The sequence below is a fragment of the Grampus griseus genome (genome assembly GCF_964374135.1).
Source record: "Grampus griseus genome assembly, chromosome: 12".
In the NCBI taxonomy this organism is placed as follows: Eukaryota; Metazoa; Chordata; class Mammalia; order Artiodactyla; family Delphinidae; genus Grampus; species Grampus griseus.
Window position 1 is genome coordinate 29,567,561 of NC_139006.1, and position 20,838 is coordinate 29,588,398.

Below are 20,838 nucleotides of genomic sequence, written 5' to 3' on the forward strand. Positions count from 1 at the left end.
CTAAACATTTTTTTAAATGTGGTCTTTTAGTGCTTTTTTTTTTAAAGATGAGCATTTTTTTTAATGAACTAAGTATTCATATCCTTTGCCATTTAAAAAAATTTGTTTTTAATTTTTGGCTGAGTTAGGTCTTTGTTGTTGCGCACGGACTTTCTCTAGTTGTGATGAGCAAGGGCTACTCTTCGTTGCGGTGCTCGGACTTCTCATTGTGGTGGCTTCCCTTGTTGTGGAGCACGGTCTCTAGGCACGTGGGCTTCAGTAGTTGTGGCAAGCAGGCTCAGTAGTTGTGGCATACGGGCTTAGTTGCTCCATGACATGTGGGATCTTTCCGGACCAGGGCTCGAACCCGTGTCCCCTGCATTGGCAGGCGGATTCTTAACCACTGCGCCACCAGGGAAGGCCTGTCTTTTAGTGCTCTTGATCTTAAAAAAGAAAACAACATTTGGAACTTTTTTTTTTTTTTTTTTTTGCGGTACGCAGGCCTCTCACTGTTGTGGCCTCTCCCGTTGCAGAGCACAGGCTCCAGACACGCAGGCTCAGCAGCCATGGCTCACGGGCCCAGCCGCTCCGTGGCACATGGGATGTTCCCGGACCGAGGCACGAACTCGTGTCCCCTGCATCGGCAGGCAGACTCTCAACCACTGTGCCACCAGGGAAGCCCAACATTTGGAACTTTGATTCACCTTGAATTTATGTAGAGAGAGCAGTATAGGAATCTTACCCTTTTTTTCTCACATAACCTGCTGACTTTCCTACCATTACCTATGGAACAGTTGATCTTTTTGAAATGCCATATCTGTCACGTTTAAATTTGCCGTATGTACTTGGGTCTTTTCACATTTTTTTTTTTTTTAAATCTGTTGGTTTCCTTTAGCATTCACTGACCCTTTATCATCTTAGTTAAGTCTAACTGTAAACCTTCCACTGGCTGGCTGCATTTAGATTAGGACCCAGTCGTTACGGCTTGTCCTGGAGGTTCTGAACTAGCAGAGTTTGAAGATGATGCCATGTTATAGTCGATGTGAGTTCAGGTGAACAGATCCGGTCCTCACAGGAAGTATTGCAGGCTCTGAGGACAGAATCTGGGATGGGGTCGACCTCGCCATGACTGTGAAAAGGATCGCAGGCTGCAGAGCATTTTCTAAGCACTCATGATGTGATGCGAGGTGAAGAGTCCAGAGATTTCCTGAGGACTCCCCCTCCCGGCAAGGATCTGGTTCTGGGGAGGATGCTTCAGCTCACCTTTCTGTTATTTCCACAGAACCAACTGTGAGAGCAGAGCTGATGGAGCAGGTGCCTCACATCGCCTTGTTTTGTCAAGAAAACCGGCCTGCGATCCCGTACGCTTTTTCCAAGTACTTGCTACCCATTGTGGTTAGATATCTCGCAGATCAGAATAACCAGGTAGGAGGGCCCTGCCCACGTTCTTACAGAAATGGGGGTAGTCTGGGGCACTCCCGGCGGCCTCCTGGGTGGTCACATTGGGATGTTCCTTCCTCTTTGACTTTGTTGTTCTGTTTTTCAAAATGAGGCTGTGGAGAGTCTGGGAGGTCACAGCAACAGACAGCACCTAGTGGCTGCTGCTCACCCGCTGCCCTCCCAGGCGGCCCTCAGAAAGATTGGCGCTTGGAGACCTCTTTTCCAAGAATGGCTTTTCTGTTCCACTTCATCTGTTACAGCACAACCTACCAAGTTCTGTCTTTGCAGAATAACCACAGATTTTTATTGGCAAGGTTTTGCCAGTTGTGAACCCCCTCTAGTTGGGTGAGGAATCCTCAGATTTGTGAAATTCAGGTGTTAAGTTTTGTTACACTGTGTGTGTACTTGGTTTACGTGTCTGTTTTTTCCTAGGTCAGGAAAACGAGTCAGGCGGCCTTGCTGGCCCTGCTGGAGCAGGAGTTAATTGAGCGGTTTGATGTGGAGACCAAAGTGTGCCCCGTCCTCGTGGAGCTGACCGCCCCCGACAGCAATGACGACGTGAAGACAGAAGCTGTGGCTGTAAGCAGAGCTCAGCAAGAATTAGTCACTGGCTTGACCGATAGGAGGCGCTTGTTAAATATGACGCTGCATTACATGTTGTAGGGTTGACACATACTGGGTCTCAGAGTAGCCACAAATCATTACATTTGAAATGTAATGCTGGTCTAGAAAGGGACATAGGCTTCCAAGGGAAAAGGTGTCTTTTCTTGGGGCCCCATGCTGTGCAGAAGCACTTGGGAATTCGATGGCTCTATCACTGGGCTCTGAGAAAGCAAGATACACAACAAGAAAATAATAAGTTAACTGTAAATTCGTTATCAAAATGGAAAAATAAGATGGCAAAAATAACCAGTGGAATTTTAAAAACCCTGTATTGAATATAGAAACATTTGAGCTCCTTGAATTGCTGTCGAGCACTTTTCTAGGCACCACGTAAGCATAGTAGGAAAAAGAGGGATGCTGCTTGGCTACTGTACTTGACAGTGTGAATTTGCAGGAAGGAATATATGATATAAATTATGATTAGTAGAAAAATACACAGATTAAGTCATTATGCACATAATAAAGTCAAGTATTATGGTGAGTTCTCTGGTGTTTTGGACATGGTTAGCAAATATTTTGATTATTTGAGAGCCATCATAAATAGGGTATGAATTACATATAGTAATATCTGTTATAATTCACATCTATGGTTCCTCAGTTCAGAAAGTAAGAATTCTTATAATAAAATAGAAAAGTGATAAATCCATCTGAAAATTTATTCAGATCTATTTGGATAGTGAGAGTTTGCTATTTAAACCTAATATAGTTGCATTTTTGTTGATATGAAAAAAGTTACACTAAAAATAATTTTATAGTGCTTCTGGATCGTTCGTAGGATGAATTAGATTTTCTCTCTAGTTCCTTTCCGTTGGAAATTCCATTATTTTATTTTTAGATACTCAGGTATCAGTTAATAAATTTAGATATTTTTCAGTAATACCATTTTTATTGAAGTGAAGTTCACATAATATAAAATTAACCATTTTAAAGTTTACAATTAAGTAACATTTAGTACATTCATAATGTTGTACAAAGCACTACCTCTGTCAAGTTCCAAAACTTGATTTTTTTTTTTAAATTTCACAAGCTTCTCTAAAAAGGAAATCAGTTTTGGCATAAATGTTGGTTTATATTGAGCAGAGTTTAACTTGCTTTTTTATAATTTTTGACGGGTTTTAAGAATAGTAAAACATTATAATTATAATAAAAGGCTATATCCAGCGCTAGTGTGAAACCTGTGATTCTCTCACAATTGGTCGTGTTAACTTTGTTATGTTTGGCATTCCCTCCCTTCCCAGTTGTTTGTTTTGGGAATAATTCATTCTAAGCAATTTAATTATGCTAGATCAGTGATACTGTGTATCTTTGGATCGTTAACTCAGGCTTGGAGATGCCTAGAAACAGTCTGGAGTCAAGAAACAACACTGCTTTGGGGATTGGGGGATGTCAGTGTCACCTGCCACTCTGAGGAGGCCAGGGCTCTGATAGGGATGGTGCCAGCCTAACAATGCATGGGCAGATCTCCGTTTATGTAGGTCTTTTCTTCATTTCATCAATGTTTGGTTGTTTTCAGTAGACAGAGCATGTGTGTGTTTTGTTAGATTTCATGTTTTTTTAACACTGTTGTGAATGATACTGTTTTTAAACATTTTCAGTTGTTCGTTGCTAATTTATAGAAGTACATTTGTTTTTTTTATTCTGTCATATGTCCTGCAAACTTCCTAAACTCACTTATTTGTTCCAATGGCTTCTTTGTAGATTCCTTGGGATTTGGTCTGTAGACAGTCATGCATTTATGAATAGAGTTTTCTTTTCTTTCCAACCAGATGCCTTTGCTTCTTGTCATATTTGCATGGGCCAGGAGTAGATGTAATAGATAAATGACCACAGTCAGATTTCTTTATATTCTAACTGCGTGGGGGCAGATATTTAAATGCGTTGGGCTGGTTTTCAAAAGGTTCATCCTCACTTTGCCCAAAACTGTGTTATCTGAATCATGTGTGACACATATCAGATCTGTGTCCTTGTCTCCCTTGGAACCCAGGCTTTGCAGAGTAAGGACGTGGTCCCCACATGCGTGAGTTTCAGAGAAAACGGTACTTTGCAAGATGAGGACTGCTTCTGTATAGTCCTTTCTTAGCAATGCAGATACACTAAATCCAGATCCTTCTTGTGGATAATCTTCTGAAAACTCACCATTTATTCTCTTATCGGGAAAATGTGTAGGTTGTTTTTTTTAATCTTAAATTTATTAGGCAAAATGATTGATAAGATTGAAACTTTAGGTAAAAATGCAATTTTTAGGATTTTCTCAGGGTTTATTGTACCTTTAATAATTATCAGTTGATTTTAATGGTAGTAGTTAACATCTGTTTTTCTGTCTTCAACTTGGATAAATAAGATGAATTTTTTGTGACGTATGTAGTATAATTATGTCATATTTTATACTCCCTTAAATTATATACTTTTAATAAATTAGCGAACTGGAAGAGTCTTAGTTTGAAGATATATTCAGTGTGGTTTTGTTCTTATTCATTTTAGATAATGTGCAAAATGGCTCCCATGGTTGGGAAGGACATCACAGAGCGTCTTATCCTCCCTAGGTTTTGTGAGATGTGCTGTGATTGCAGAATGTTTCATGTTCGAAAGGTATTTCTGTTGTTGTTGTTTAAGAATACATGGTTCTAGTGGTTACCATATTGATCTGTGAAACTTAAAAGATTATTTTTAAAGAACGCTGTAATATTTTAAAATGTCAGTGATGCTTTTGTTGTCAGGTCTGTGCTGCCAATTTTGGAGATATTTGCAGCGTAGTTGGCCAGCAAGCTACTGAGGAAATGTTGGTAAGTGCTGCAGAAATTAACTATGGAGACTGGACTCGCCCGGTGGTCCAGTGTAAGACTCCACGCTTCCAGCGCCGGGGGCGCGGGTTTGATCCTTGGTCAGGGAAGTTCTGCATGCTGAGCAGTGCGGCCAAAAAAAAAAAAAACAACAACAACTAAGGAGAAAGCAGTGGCATTGCAAAGTAGCACGTGAAGTTTGAAATACATACAGTTACCCCCAAAGTGTATTAATATTGGCTTGGCCAAAAAGTTCGTTCGGGTTTTCTGTACTATTACAGAAAAACCTGAATGAACTTTTTGCCAACCTAATACAATTCCATGGATGTAAACCAGAAAGATAATATGACTTTAAGAGTTTAAATTTCTGTAATCTGGGCACTTGAATTGTATTTGTTAGGGACGGTTTGTTAAAAATGCAGATGTGTTAAGAACCATTGATCCCTTTTTAACTCCCATTTCTATAAAATCAATTCTTATTTATTCAAATGAATCTTTAATTTTATTGCAACCCTCAAGTATTTTAATGACAAATTAAATTTACAGCAGGTGATTTTTAAATGGTTAGTTCCTGGGATAAAAAATGCTTAATGTACAAGTTAATGTACTTGAAGAGTTTCTGAAACCATCTGTTATGCGGAATAGTTGACTTTAAGTACAAGCTCTTGGATAACGTTTAAGCTGTACGTGTTCGGAGCGTTTTTGATTTTCCGTAGTCAGTAGTGGAATGAATTGGGTGTGATTTATTTAAAACTGCTAAGTATTAATATTAAATGGGTCTTCTAAATTTCATTAAGAAGATCTAATGTTTTAAATGCTGTGAAAGCAGAAAATGAAATAAAAGTAACTCCTGAAGCCTGCTGTGTGTCTGCCTAACGAAACACCATCCTCCTCGCACAGCTGCCCAGGTTTTTCCAGCTTTGTTCCGATAACGTGTGGGGAGTCCGCAAGGCCTGTGCTGAGTGCTTCATGGCGGTTTCTTGTGCAACATGTCAAGAAATTCGACGGACTAAATTATCAGCACTATTTATTAATTTGATCAGTGATCCTTCACGTTGGGTAAGGTTTTGTTTAATTATCATTTTTGTAAAAGAATGCATTTTACAGAAGATGTGATTTTGATTTCATAATTTAAGAAATAATTTATCATGTAAGGTATGTTATTGCTAATTTAAGGTATGTTATTTAAGGTATGTTATCATTTAAGGTATGTTATTGCTATCATTTAAGGTATGTTATTGCTAATACTTTTAGGAGTACACAGTAGACTACTATATTAACTTTTTTTTTTTTTAACTGGATGAAATTTCTGTTCCATGCAAATGTTTTATAGGGTCTCATATTCACATTCTCATGGTTTAAATATTCAAGCCAAGATAGAAAATTTAAAAGTAAAAAGGAGAAGATAATTGATGGGGAACTGTAAATCCTAGCTGGAGAAGGATTTATGTTTTATTCCTGTCCTTTTATTCTTCTTAGGTTCGGCAAGCAGCTTTTCAGTCTCTGGGACCTTTCATATCTACCTTTGCTAATCCATCTAGCTCAGGCCAGTATTTTAAAGAAGAAAACAAAAGTTCAGAAGATACATCAGTAGAAGACAAAACTAGGTATGATTTTTTAAAACTTTGCTTTCCAGTTTTGCTGCTTGTGAGCATTTTTTTCATTTTCACTATTTTTATAATGTTCTTTTTGGAGAGTTTACTATTTCTCTTGATTACAAAAATTGGTAAATATTTTAATAGAGTTTTATTTTAAATACATTTGTTAAACATCTCTTTGGTTAATTACATATTTAAATGAGAAGATGAAGGCACACGTAACATAGTTAGCTTGGTGCTGGGCATATAGAAAGCTGTAGTGATAGATTTGATAATAATGTTTGCGTAAGTTTATTTAATAAGTAATTTACCTAGTAAACCATCTGTTAACATTTAGAATATACAAAATAATGGTTATACAATTTAAAGGGTTTGGTTTTATAAGGAGTAAAACCTAATTTAGGAATATGTGTTACTACATAGTCAGTTTCTTACTGTTATTTTTCTTTTTAGTTAATTTTGTGGATCTTGGATTCTCTGTCTACAGAATAATGATTGTAATCTCTCAGTTGAGGGGGAAAGTATTTTAATGATTAGCACCAAATTAGTGCACTTACTAACTAAAATATCAACTTTTAAGAGCATTTAATAAGGCAACCAGATGTTCAAATAAAGCTTAAAGAGGACATCTCTGATTTTTATTTTTAATTTTTTTTGCATTAAAAAATTTTACTTGAGTTTTAGTTTTTAAAATTTATTTTAGTAGGGCTTCCCTGGTGGCGCAGTGGTTGAGAGTCCGCCAACACGGATTCGTGCCCCAGTCCGGGAAGATCCCACATGCCGTGGAGCGGCTGGGCCCGTGAGCCATGGCCGCTGAGCCTGCGCGTCCGGAGCCTGTGCTCCGCAACGGGAGAGGCCACAACAGTGAGAGGCCCACGTACTGCAAAAAAAAAAAATTATTTTAGTATATCCTTAGGGGAAAAACGGTTCAGACCTAAGTTAGTGCATGGGAAATAATGCACAGACTTTGACAGGTGTGCACTTGAGCTCAGTTAGTGCCTGTTTCTGAAACAGCCCTGCCTGTAATGCCTGAGTTACCAGAGTGCCTTGTCCTCCCTTGTCATGATGCTAATGGACATTTTCTTCTGTAGGTCTTGATACTGTGATATTTGTTTTCTTGGTGTTTTGATTTGGCAGTTCTTCCTTTCTTTGCTGCCTTGTTTTACCTTTTTGCCCATTCTCCTACCGTCCTGCTGAATAGCCAAACAAACCTGAGGTACTGTATTTTGTAAAGGAAGAAAAATCACTCTAAACCTGTCTTCCTAGCAAGAAAAGTCTGTCAGTTCTTTTTTTTTTTTTTTTTTTTTTTGCGGTACGCAGGCCTCTCACTGTTGTGGCGTCTCCCATTGCAGAGCACAGGCTCCGGACGTGCAGGCCCAGTGGCCACGGCCCTCGGGCCCAGCCGCTCCGCGGCATGTGGGATCTTCCTGGACTGGGGCACGAACCTGTGTCTCCTGCATCGGCAGGCGGACTCTCAACCACTGCGCCACCAGGGAAGCCCATGTCCGTTCTTTTGAAAACAGCTGCTGCAGGGAATGTGACAGAGTGATGAAGTGGGGAGGGGAGAGGTGCTATCTGCTCTTCAGTTTTAAAGTCAGCGACCTTTTCCCTAATGGTACTAATTGTACGAAGACTGTTGCATAGCTTTTATTTATTTTTGTATCTGGAGAGAGTCTAGGAAGTGAAAATATAAATTTACAGAGAATTATTAGGACGGGGTCAGCAAACTTCCTGTAAAAGACCACGCAGTAAATATATTCGATCTCCGTCAGAACTCCTGCAGTGTGGGAGCAGCCGTAGACAGTCCATGATGCATGGGCTCAGCTGTGTTCCAGTAAAACTTTATTGACAAAGACAGTTGGTGTGGCTACCATGGCCGGTAGTTTTGCTAACTGCCGGTATAGGACATTATTGGAAGAGCTATTTAAAGGCAGTTAGTTATCTTCTAGCTACAAACTTTAACTCCTCTTCCATTGTTATGAGGTCTGTCTTAGTGTCAAGTCAATACTATTTGTAGCATTGGATTCTCAGTATATTATTAGACTTTATTGAATTGTGTTAATGATGTAAGGGAGGGAGGAGACAGTTCCTGGCTGAGAAAGGAGTTCTGTTAAATATTGTAAAAGCTGTTGTGTAGTCCTAGGTATTATTAATCTCAGAGCCATTAGCTAATTTGCCCTCTCTTAAATACTGCACTGGCTTTTGTTTTGAGCTGTCTTAAATCTAGTTTCATTATCTAAGGTTGACTGATTGGTTAATTATGCAGAAATTAATTGAGCACCTACTATGAACCAGTGACTGTAGACAGATGAACCAGGGCTTGGTTCCCGTTCTCGAGGTCCTCTCAGTTTCCTAGAATTCAGATTTCTCAAACGAATATCTCACAAAATAAGCAAGTTTTTGGCAATATATTTCTGCTACTGTTTATTTCTTTTGTAGTGTTGCATCTGATCCTGGAAACATTTAATATCACTTAATACTCTTTGAAGCACTTATTGATTATAAACCTCTGACTTTATAAAATACCAGGTTTATCTCTCACTCACCCTGGATCAGGCTGTTCATACTTCTTTGAAGGTGTTAATAAAAGCTGTGCTTCCAGAAACAGAGTTAAGCATTCAGATTTGCACTTTTAAGTTATGTGAAATGAGCAGCCTCTTTTCTGTTTAGTTAAACCAGCTATTACACCGCTCTCCGAATACATTGCCTTCTTTGGGTTCTCCCTCTTTCTGTCTGGGATGCCATCCTGTTTCATCCACACCTCATTTAACAGAGAGAATGTCTGGACAAACTACCTCCAAGAATCTTGGAGGAAATTCAGAGCTTTTGCATCCTGGCTGTTCATAGCACTGGTGCACGAGCACTGATCTTGGTTGTGTATTTTGCACACATTCATCCAGTGGGCTGCAGGTCCCCCCGCGTAGCAGCCTGGTTGTTATCTGTGTGTGTTCTGACACCTTCACCAGGCCTGGCACATGCTCGGCACACGATAAATGTCCATTGAATGAGTTATTGTTAGAAAATAATAGATTTTATCTCAAAAGCCTTAAGTAACTGCACTGCTCTTGCTAGTTTTTGTCAGTTTAGCTTAAAGCTAACTATGTGTAAGTAAAATTGTTACTGGTACAAATCTGGAAGTATTTCACTGATGTTGAGACTCCATTATGAAGTCACAGCACCTGGAGGCTGTGTCTGCTCTCATCTCAGGATGCAGTGTCTGGGACCAGATGTTCCCAGGGCAGTTTCCTAGGCCACAGTCTTGAGCCACCAGGTCTCTGAAGATACTGACTCTCAGCTTACGTAGGCACCGAGGAGGTGTAGGTTCTCTTGGAGATGCGTTTCTGGCTGACGCTCTGCCGCACTTGTTCCCTACACCTGCGAGGAACTGGGCTACTCCGCTCCTCATGCGAGCCCTCAGTCTCCGTTCTCCTCAGGATAGCGTTTGCTTGTATGATAGCGTTTGCCAGACGGACCGTTAGGAATGTCAGAATTCACTTGATTGTGCACTGACTGTTACCCAGCTCCAGGAAAAAATGTATTTAGAGAATTTATATTTTTGACGGTTTATTTTGAAGCAGACGGTTTATTTGTACAGAATTTAATACTTCCCAGAATTTCATATGAGGGAAAATGTTTTTGTCTCTTTAAAACCGTACGAGGAGTTTGAACTTGGGACAAACTAATAATTTTTCATAAGGCAAATAGAATGACTTGGCCGGTGATTCTCTTTGTTTTTCCTGCTGAGAATATTAAAATTTAATTTTAATGCTAAGATGAGATTGTGATCCAGGAACTTCAGGCCCTTGGAATAGTTTTCCATACTAAATGGCCTTTTAATTGGGTTCTTTTTGTGAATTTTAAGTGGAAGTTTCTTAAATTCATCAGATAACAAGTGAAGTCTTAAGTTTCAGCCATTTGCTCCCCACTACCGCCAAACAATGTCGTGTTACTATAATTCTTATTTTTTCTAATTTTAAAATATTTATTTATTTATTTTTGGCTGCGTTGGGTCTTCATTGCTGCGCGTGAACTTTCTCTAGTTGCAACGAGCAGGGGCTACTCTTCGTTGTGGTGTGTGGGCTTCTCATTGCAGTGGCTTCTCTTGATGCGGAGCGCAGGCTCTAGGCACGCGGGCTCAGTAGTTGTGGCTCGCGGGCTCGAGAGCGCAGGCTCAGCAGTTGTAGCGCACGGGCTTAGTTGGTCCGTGGCATGTGGCATCTTCCCAGACCAGGGCTCGAACCCGTGTCCCCTGCACTGGCAGGCAGATTCTTAACCACTGTGCCACCAGGGAAGTCCCTACTATAATTTTAAAATTACAGTTTGCATGATATCAGAAAAACTGTAAAAATAGCCAAAGAATCCCATAAACACTTCTTCCAGATTCTCCAAATGTTAACATTTTACCATACTTGCTTTATTATTATTTTTTTCTGAATTCTTTGAGATAAGTTTTAGACATGATATTCTTTTTACCTTCCTTCAATATTTCACTCCTCAAAACACAGATACTAATACATAACCAGACTCTAATTACCAAAATTAAGAAATTAACATAGATACAATACTGTCATCTAGAGATTGTATTCAAATTTTACCCATTATCCCACTCGTTTTTTAAAACAAAAGAAAATATATCTTTAATAAAGGCATGATTGGAAAATATCATGTAATTCATACACATATAGAAGACACTTGTTTTGCATAAGAGCACTTGCTTCGGGACTGTTTTGGAGGGAAAGGATGCTACAGACATCGAGGCCAGTCCCTCATTTTATGAATAAGGAGCAAATGTGGAATCTGCAGCGCCAGTGCTGGGTGAGACTCGAGTTCTCGCAGTTTATATGTGCATGTTATGTATTTTATGATTATAAGCATGGTGGAGAAACACCAGAATTTTAAATGCTATCACTGTGTGGTATGTTTTCAGATGAGATATTAAATATTTTTATCTGTATCTAAAAAATATATTTTTTAAATAATCACGTGTTTTTAAAAAAATTCGTTTCTGAAAACAGTGTGAACTTTACTATGAGATAAAGTGCAATCAGGGAAGTTGGTGATCTCCTGAGAGCACGTATGGTGGCTCTGTAACTGGGATATCATGTCGGTGGTAACGTCACCTCCAGGGCAGAGGCCGGGTGAGCCTCCTGTTTAATGTCTTTCATTGTGTATATTTAAGGGCCCATGTTTCAGGGGAGCACCCCACCCTCACCTGACAGATTTACCTGCATATCCATCCTCAGTTCCCTTTCATGTTTCTTAGAAAGAGCTGTCTCTTCACCCATTTAATCTGTCCACCTGTGTTCTCGAGCCCCTAGTCTTCCTTCTCAGAAAGACATTGCTTTATCAGTGATTCCATCAGTCTCCTGTGTTTTCAGTTCTTCACCTCTTCTGACCTTTTTCTCTGAGCCTGAAGAATGCTCGTCTGAAGCATCCTCTTGTACAGGAGGAATGCCGTGCTCTTTGTCACTCTGCACGACTGTCATGACACATATGCAGGCCAGTCCTTCTGAGGTGCCCTCCAGTCTGTCTGGGCTCTTGACCAGTTTCCCAGGGACGTCACCACCTGGAATGCCATGTAGATCCCGACTCAGCCCATCCAGACTGAAACCCCCTCCTCAAGCTGCCCTGGTGTTTTTCACTTGCAGTCGGTGCCACCAGCACCTGTTCAGTCGCTCGGGCCAGAAATCTGGAAATCTTCACAGGTTCCTCCCTTTGCTTCTCATGCCCCGCGAGCGGGAAGTGAGCAGTCGTGTTGGCGTTGGCGTCATTTGAGTGTGTTGCCATCTTCTGTAGCCCCGACACGCTGCCCTGTTCAGGAGGGCATCCCTGCCTCTCCTCACCTGCTCTGCTGCACTCCCTGCCGCCTGGCGCATCTCCAGCGCGCTTCCTGTCCTGCTTCCGGGTGCCCTTTCTGAAAGGACGCATCTCAAAATGTAACTCTCTTCACCCCTGCCTTGTCTCCTGTACCCTAGGGTACGTTCCGGAGGTGTTTAGTGTGGGGCGCAGTGGCTCCGCCGACTTTGCACTTTTCCATCGGTTCCCTCTCTGAGCCGTCGTAAACTCATCGCCGTTTCCTGAAGGTGTGGCACCTCTCCTGTCACCCCTGCCTTTGCATATGCTGCGGGTTTTCCCTTAGCCTCCTAAGCACGTGTTGGTTGCTCCACCCACGGCTCCTCTCATTCCCTGGAAAGCCTTTCCTTGCAGCTGGCGCATCTGCCTCCAAGCTCAGTGTCCTTGCTCCCTCCTTACCACTCTGCAGGAAGCATTTGCCTCTGATGCTAATCTCAGGAGCAGCAGCTGCCTCTCATTTACATAGGAACCCTCACCACCAGTGTCGCTCCCTGGCTCCTAGTAGGTGCTCAGCATGTGTTTGTTAAGGGTAATTGAGTCAGATAAACTCTGAGGGGCCGTTAGAGCCTCTGTGTAGGTGGTGGATGGCGGTGACCCATGGGCTGTGGTCCCGGGGCTTGTACCACCTACCTCTCTGTCAATTAAGTCATGGCTGCAGGGGGGAAAACTTTTGGGAGTAGAGCTGAAAGTGTGGAAGGAATAAAAGTAGCTATTTACACTTAAGTGGACTTTAATGTATTTTGCAAGATAGTAAATAAGGATCTTTTCTAATGCTGTGTAGAGGTTTTTTTTTTCTGTGTAAGCAAGGAGGTTTTAATTCTCAGCTTTTTGATAGGTCATTGGAGCACAGTGGCAATACCATAATCCTAAAAATCAGATAATTTTTACTATGTATTTAGCTTAAAATGCATTGTGAGAATTTATCTTCTTACTATTTCTTTTTAGTTTTTTTTATTATTGAAATTAGCAGGGTATTATAGAATCCCGGGGTTCTTAAATGTTATCTCCTCCAACTATTACATAATACTTTAATATCTAGTCTTAACAGATGTTTACATCTCTGAGCACAGAACAACTGATGGAAAAAGAAGCATTATCAGTAATATAAATAAACTACTGAATTTGTATGGATAATTTGTACTTTTTAATACTTGTCTAAATGCTTTATGTAGTATCTTTCATTGTTTTTTTTCAGTAATTATTTTTATACTTTCACTTTCTTTTTCCCAAATAACACAATAAAAGGACCAGAGATGAAGAAGTCCCAGAGGATGCACAGATCAGGCTAGAGGATGTTCCTACAGACCCCACTGTTTTTAATTCCAGTGTCAAACTGGAAGGTGCGCTGGACCCGGACATCGGTGCTGAAAGCCCTAGGAAGCCTCCAGGGGACAGCTCATTACCTTGTCCTTTGTCCTCAGAGCCTCATCAGGAGGCAGCTAGTAATGAGGATGATAAAAAGCCTGGCACCTGCAGGTCTGCCTCTCAGTTGGAGGTGGGCGCCAGTGCGCAGGACTCAGCTCCCCTGGATCAGGAGTTGTACAACTCCTTCCACTTCTGGAGGACTCCTCTTCCCGAAATAGATGTAGATGTGGAGCTGGAGCAGGGCTCTGGGAACGAACTCGGCCCCGAGGAGCTGGAGGGAACGCCGGAAGCCACCGCCCCGGCTTCTGCAAACATCACCACGGCCACCAGAAAGGAGCTGGAGGAGATGATGGAGAACCTGGAGCCGCACATTGACGACCCCGACGTCAAAGGTATGGGCGTTGGTTCTTTATTCTGGTAAAAAATGTTATTTTCTGACTTTTTCCCCCAGAAAAATTGCCTTTTAAAAACCTATTTTGACCATTGTCATCATGTATTCTTGTCTGGATAAATGTGATTAGTCTGAAGTTTAGGAAATAAATTTCAGATGAGGCCGTCACTGTGTTCCTAAGTGTAGCACGTACAGATGTGCTGGTTCACAAATCACTCTCTGACTTGTTCACACTCACTCACTGTTTTTACAATTTTAACCCTTGAGTCCTGCCTTAACTCTTCTGCTCTGGATCTCATAAACCTTTTTATAAACGGCAGATGCAGTGCTGTGTTTTACGGAAAGACTGTAGTCTGTTAGCAGTGGACAAAGATACGTATCTTCCTATGGAACGTGGTGTTTTAAGAGCTGTGGGCGTTTGCGAGGGTCCTGCTGGTGTCTTTGTTTCTCAGTTGGACCTTGTTCCATTGGGTTACACTTGTGTCACCTAGATTCTGCCATTGTGAACGGCAGCCTTGAAGGTTGTTGTGTGTGAAAATAACAAGTTACTCTCACTCAGTGGAATAGGAGTGTGGGAACGAAGTCCCAGGCCACCCCACTCTGCCTGCCGGGGCCAGGGGGTGGTTTACGGTCTGGGGGTAGGAACCTGATGCCAGCGACATCAGAGCTCCTACTGAGCACAGTAACCAGTGAAATCTGAAATGTTACCGTAAAACAAAAAACAATTTTGAAAAATCCCCAAACTGCAAGTCTTCAGATCCTTTATCACTTTGTGGATTTTTTTTTGTCCTTGTTCATTCTAGAAGCTAAAATTTCTAAACTGTCAGTTTGCTCAATGTTAGCAAAATACCTATTTTTAAAGCAGACAAAGCGAAACCTTCAGTGTCCTTCTAAAACACGCAAAACCTTGCTGTGTTTAAACTTGGAAAATTTCATCAGTGGAGGTGATATTAGCAGTTATCTTTATTTGGCTTTAACGTATCATGATTTTTAAAGATTTCCTATGGTAATTTTATGCTTGGAGAAAAACTAAATGATTTGTTTGATTAAAGGCAAATTCATATCCTTGATGGTTGAAAGTTATTTTAATTTAACTGGCAGACAGTCACCTTTTCCAGAATGCTGTGAATAGTATCGGGCGCCGTGAGCCTCTTTTGAGTCTGTGTCCTTGCCATTTATCCTTGCCATTCGTGGACCAGTAGTTCATTCCTCCTCCTTATGAGTGTTTTCCGTAGAATGTCCTACTTTCTATCCCTCGCGGTGCATTATTTTCTCTGAAAACCTCACAGCTTCACTGCTCTCGCTAGTTCCTCATTGTGACTCCTGCCCTTGATTTTTACCACCTTGAGCCCAGAATTCTGCATTTTATGACAACCTGGTGATGCAGCAAATACTGAGGCTTGGTTTTGTTTGACAAATTAGAATCTTCATCAGAATCTTGCCTTTGCCATCTCCCTTCCACCCCAGATGAGGAGGACGGAGACAGAATTACACCTCAGATGTGCACATCTTGGGGTGGTCAGCTCTTGATAAATGTTGTCTTTACAGGTTTCTGCTTTTTGTTGAAATAAATTTTATTATTTGTCAACTTAAGTTTTGTTCAGTTGATCAGACTTCAGTAACTCTCACGTCTTGTTTTTTTGTACGCTCCTTAGCTTTATGGAAGAAAGATTCCTAACTGGCCTTTGGCCCGTTCTGGGAGCTCTCCCTGTACAGCCCTGCTAGTCGGTTCTCTGACACATAGTAGACACCTGCTAAATGTTAATGGAAATACTGAATAAGCTACTTTAAATTCTTTTTTTTAACAAATAAGCTGAAAGTAATATGCATAGTTTGCTTTTTTAAAAGCCCTACGTGGACACATATGAGTTTCAGGATATGACTTGGTGTTTCAGAAGGTGACTAACACTGTTTGACTTAAACTTTATGGGCTGCAATTGAGATTTTAGTAGTAATACTATATTATGATTTAATCAGTTCTCTTTCTAATTCAGCTCTTACACCTGTTACAGTTTAAATTTGTCCTGTTGTTCTTTCTGTCCATAATGTTGAAACTTCTGTAACATATTCATTGATAGACGGATTCATCCAGCATCACTTATCGAGCACCTATTCTGTGCCAGCTACTCTTCCAGGCAGTGAATATATACCAGCAGCAGACCAGACAGAAATCCCAGCCTCAGAGAGCACAGAGGGTGAGACACTTAGTGTGTAAACTGCCTGTGTCAGATGTTCTGCAGCAAAACATCGGTGGGCAGGGTTGGGGGCGGGAGGGCTTCGGCTGCAGAATTCCTGAGCATCTGAGGGCATGTTGAACCCGTGTTAATTGTAGTAACTATTTCTGACTTCTCATACTATTAGAAGGTGTTTTGGGTTTTTGAAGGGTGTACCTTAACTGTGGGTGCTTTTTCTTTTCTAATTTGTGGTTGTGAGCAGTCTGTCAGAGAATGTCTACCTGTTTGAAAGGCAGAATTGACCCCAAATTGGAAGCTAAGTTCTGGCCAGGGACCCAACTAGTTACGTTGCGTGTGTGTATTCTTGACTGGGGGCAGGGGAACGTCAGGGTGAAGTGGACCCTCAGAGTCGAGTTTCTGCTTTCACGAGCCACTGGGTCCCTTGTTCTTTTCCATGCTGTTTGGTGGGAATGTCATGGGAAACAAGAGCAAGCGTTGGGTTTTTTTTTCCTCTAAGGCAGCCTTTGCTTCACAGTCTTACCGATTTAACTCTTACCTTCTTTGAAGCATTGATAGATTAATTTTTTTTTTCTTTGTGGGTCTCTAATCAAAAAACTTAAGTGTTTCCAGGAACTAGAATGAGATGTTCCTGTCAGAAAAAGAAGGCCCTTTCTCAGCTGTGGAACAGAAGTAGATCCTGTGTGGAAGGACAGAAAGGGAGGTAGTAAAATGGGAAGAAGGTGAAAGAGAGCCCCTTTTCCAAACTCCCTGGCGTGTGGCATCACCAGGCTGATTCAGGATTGAGCCACGGCTGAATAGTGACCGCTGCCGGTTTGATTGGCTGTGGCCAGTTCACAGACTGCAGAGGGGAAGCTGGCCAGGCCAGCAAGTACAGAGCTCTCTCCAGTTTCGTTAGGGCCAGTGGAATAACTGGGTCCACTGGGCAGTTGTGGTCCGAAAAATCGTATTGTTCATTGATTGTAAGCAAGAAATTGTTAGGAACTTGTGACTAACCTCCAGGACGGTGTGCGAGAGTCGGAGATGGAAAAGGTGAGCTCAGCCAGAACAGCGCTTAAGGGGGGGCAGGAAATTCCAGGTTCCAGGCTGTCTCCGATTCTGAGCGCAAGTCACCAGGGACCGCGTGGGCTCTGACCCTGGGGTTTCCGCCCGCATCGTGAGGAAAACGCAGACGTGGTGAAGGCCTGTGCTTCAGTTTCCTTCCGCTGGTCGTGGTGAGCCATCCGCTGAGTCTCAGGCAAGCCTGGGTTCTCCGGGGCCACGGGCTCTCCGTGAGCGGGCATGAGGTCGTCCTCGTGACCTCTGTACCAGTCTTTTGAAGGAGGTAACCTCAGTGTGACTCACTGAAACTTTTGTGAACGTACAAACCTAAAGGTACAGAATAACATAGACAAGGAGGAGGCTGTCGTTTACTCAGGTTGGTGGCCTGTGTGAGGCGTGTTCTGTGAAAGGCTTCCCAGGAACAGGTCGCGATGCATGAGGGAGCCCACCCTCACACCCCCCGCCTGCGTCTACGGGGGCAAAAAGCATGTTCCAGGCCGTCAGCCTCCTTTAGTTCTGTTGTGATTTCATTGTGGAAATTTGGAGGATTCTAAAAGGGGAGCTGAAGTGAGTAAAGGATTAGATAAGTACAAATTGCAGCTGAAATCCCCAAAAGAATGAGGATGCTTTCCTTGAGTAACTTTTCATGATTAGACACCTTCAGTTTAATCTGTTCAGTTAGGTCATCATCCTGTATGTTTCTTGTGTCTCTCTTGCTGGGTACCTTGTATACTTTAGAATTTTATAAATGCTATAGCATAGTAGTAGGTTATCTTAATAAAATACTGATTGCTTTTTAATAATCTTTAAGTAGAGTGGGAGCACACTTTCTCATCTTTGTACTAAATAAACTTGCAGGTAAACTTTATAAATTCCTATATTTTGAGCATCCAGGCGGATTGTTACTTGAAGTAATGCTACACAATTTCTTTTTGCTAAATTCCTCATTTATGTTGGGGGGAAGGAAGAATGCTTTAACTTCACTTTGAATGACTTTCATAAAGAAGATGTCACTCAAAACGTAGGCGATGCCATTTGCCACACTTCAGGGCTGCTGCTTGGTTATCTGCCGTTTTGGTTTCCTGCGAGCGAGGCAGGGCTTGTTTGGGATCCCTGGGTTTGGGACAAGTCACTCATTTCACTTTCAAAAAGAATTAGAGAAAAGTAAAATAAACCGGAATGAGATATGAGATGTTTAAATGTAACAGCCACAGAAATCTTTGTAATTCCCCTTGTTTTATGTTGGCAGGGTCTGTGTGACTGCTCTCCTGCTAAGATAGCTTAGTAAGTAAGCCTCGCCAGTCCCGCTCATGCGTTCCCAAAACATAGTTCACTGACCCTGAAATTGACTAGATAGCATCTCTCTTTTCATACTAACGCAGAATAATGTACAGTAGTGGGTAAACGTTTTTAATCTCATGAAAGCATATTAGCTTTCTACTTCTTCCCTCGGAGAACTAATGATTGACCACAGTAGAGGTTTTTTCCAGCTTTTCGATGGCAGTGTCCCAAAAGCACTGCGTCTCATTGATCCCATAACCTTGCGCAGGGAAAGCCCGGGCACCCGCGGCCCCATGCTCACAGGCCTGTCCTTCCACCCACAGCGCAGGTGGACGTGCTGGCCGCCGCCCTGCGCGCCTCCAGCCTGGACACCTGCGACGAGGCCAGCGAGGCTGCCCGGAGGGCCCCGCAGGATGAGCTCCTTGGCTGCAGACTTGACCACGGCACCGCCGGGCCTTTGACGAGCGAGACCGTCGAGGTGAGGGCTCCGCAGGGCGTGCACAGTGAGCTGGGTGGCCCCGGTGCCGTTCGCGGGGCGGCCGTGGTGCTCGTCACGGCCCAGTTACCACGTCCTGTCTGTCGCTGGTTTTCTCCGTCTCCCTTCTGCATAAAGTAAAAGTCATCGTCACCACGTCCTGTCTCTGTGACATGAGTGTCATGTCCAGAGCTTGAAGTTAATAGTCAGCCCGGGACTGTCTACATGACCACTCCGCAGCTTCAGTGTGGGTGTGGCTCACTGCAGTGAAATAATCTGACTGGAGACAAAGCCCTTTATCAAGAGTAATTAACTCTTCCCTTTTCTTTTTGGAGGGGTGCTTTGTTTCTGATGGGACCATTTCACTGCAGCGAGCAGCACAGTATTCTGAGCGGAAGATCGGGACTTGAGGCCGTGTTGCGGGATTATCTGGACCCTGGAGTGTGCGGGTGGGTACTGTGACCAGCCCGCCTGCCTATGTCCTGCACCGTCCTTCCCGAACCCCCCGACCCCCCACCAAGCCAGCACCACGCGGTGTCAGTAGTTCTCATCCCTTGTGTGTGTTGGCGGGAGAAGGAACACATGCTTGTGGCCAGAGGCAGGTGGTCTCGGGTCAGAGCGGCCTGGACGCTGAGCTCAGGGAGGGGGGCCTCATACGCATGGGGGCACGGGGGTCCCAGGGCCCCGGTGGATTCCTGACTTGTTTTCTGTTAGATGACACCCAGTATAGCTAGAAATCTTGCGTAAAACCAGGGCTCCAGAATGCAGCCCTGACCACTGAGCATCATCGGAGATTTTAGTGCTTCATCTGAGTTTTAGAAGGTGTTTTGTTTTCATTTTGGGGTTGGCAGGGGCTGTTAAAAAAGTATTGGGTCGGCCAGAAAGTTGGTTTGGGTTTTCCTGTAACATCGCATGACAATTCCAAATGAATTTTTGGGCCAGCCCAGTATATTTGTGAAATTAGAAATAGCCAGGGATAGAAATAGTAGAAGAAAAACTGTGTATGACATACCATACAGCAGTTGCCTAAAGCAACCTCTAAATGCTGTTTTATTGATAGCTAATTTTAGATATTGGGACCTTTTCAAATTTACTTCTAAATTTACTTTTTAATTACATTTGTTCTGGAATTTATTTTCATACCTTTAGCAACCTATTCTGAAAGTTTGATTTAAGGCAGGGGACTTCTTATGAGGTCTTAGGTCTGTTTATAAATGTTTAAAAGTATGAAGAATTTGTACGTATTCTTATCTTTTGGTGGCCTTGAAAGGTGAGTAACTTGGTAAGACGGTTTAAATGGAGGGAGCTCACAGACAGGACAGTTCTTTAAGTGGCCGTTCCCTCCCAGCAGAATATGGAGTCCGCCCTTCGCTATATTCACGATGATTCAGACTCGGGCACCAGTGGTGGTTTTAGCCCCGATGAGGAAAGGAGAGCTAAAGTGCAGGTAGGTGACCCAAAACTCTTTACTTTGTGTGGGTGTTGTTAAGTCCACTTTTAAACCCATTTCTCACCAAATTTGGCCCTTCTGATAATGTTTTGAAAATGAGGGCTGATATATCATACTTCTGATAAGAAAATTCAAGTGGTCGAGTAAAATATAAGCAGAAATCTTCCTCTTCTCACACCTGTGACCCCTTCCCCTCCAGCGTGACCACGACCATGGGTCCTCTTGTATTTCCTCAGCGCGCCTAGGCGGACGCGCCCGCGCGTCGGCGTGCACCTTTCTCTTTCAAAGACACATAGAGCCAGGCCATCACGCCTGGGTCTTCATGCCTGA

The 20,838-nt window shown here is 42.6% G+C and overlaps 1 protein-coding gene across 3 annotated transcripts in view; it reads left to right on the plus strand.

Annotated features, from left to right (window-relative positions):
* PPP4R1 (protein phosphatase 4 regulatory subunit 1) overlaps positions 1 to 20,838 on the plus strand; it is a 60,999-nt gene that overhangs the window by 21,667 nt on the left and 18,494 nt on the right. For 2 of the 3 annotated variants that reach the window (XM_082668317.1, XM_082668319.1), the window contains exons 5-13: positions 1,262 to 1,404; positions 1,852 to 1,998; positions 4,564 to 4,671; positions 4,800 to 4,865; positions 5,763 to 5,921; positions 6,342 to 6,469; positions 13,559 to 14,070; positions 18,907 to 19,061; positions 20,407 to 20,505. In XM_082668317.1, the coding sequence (XP_082524443.1) occupies positions 1,262 to 1,404; positions 1,852 to 1,998; positions 4,564 to 4,671; positions 4,800 to 4,865; positions 5,763 to 5,921; positions 6,342 to 6,469; positions 13,559 to 14,070; positions 18,907 to 19,061; positions 20,407 to 20,505 (1,517 nt within the window). The remainder of the gene's footprint in view (positions 1 to 1,261; positions 1,405 to 1,851; positions 1,999 to 4,563; positions 4,672 to 4,799; positions 4,866 to 5,762; positions 5,922 to 6,341; positions 6,470 to 13,558; positions 14,071 to 18,906; positions 19,062 to 20,406; positions 20,506 to 20,838) is intronic. The other variant, XM_082668318.1, reaches the window with a different exon arrangement.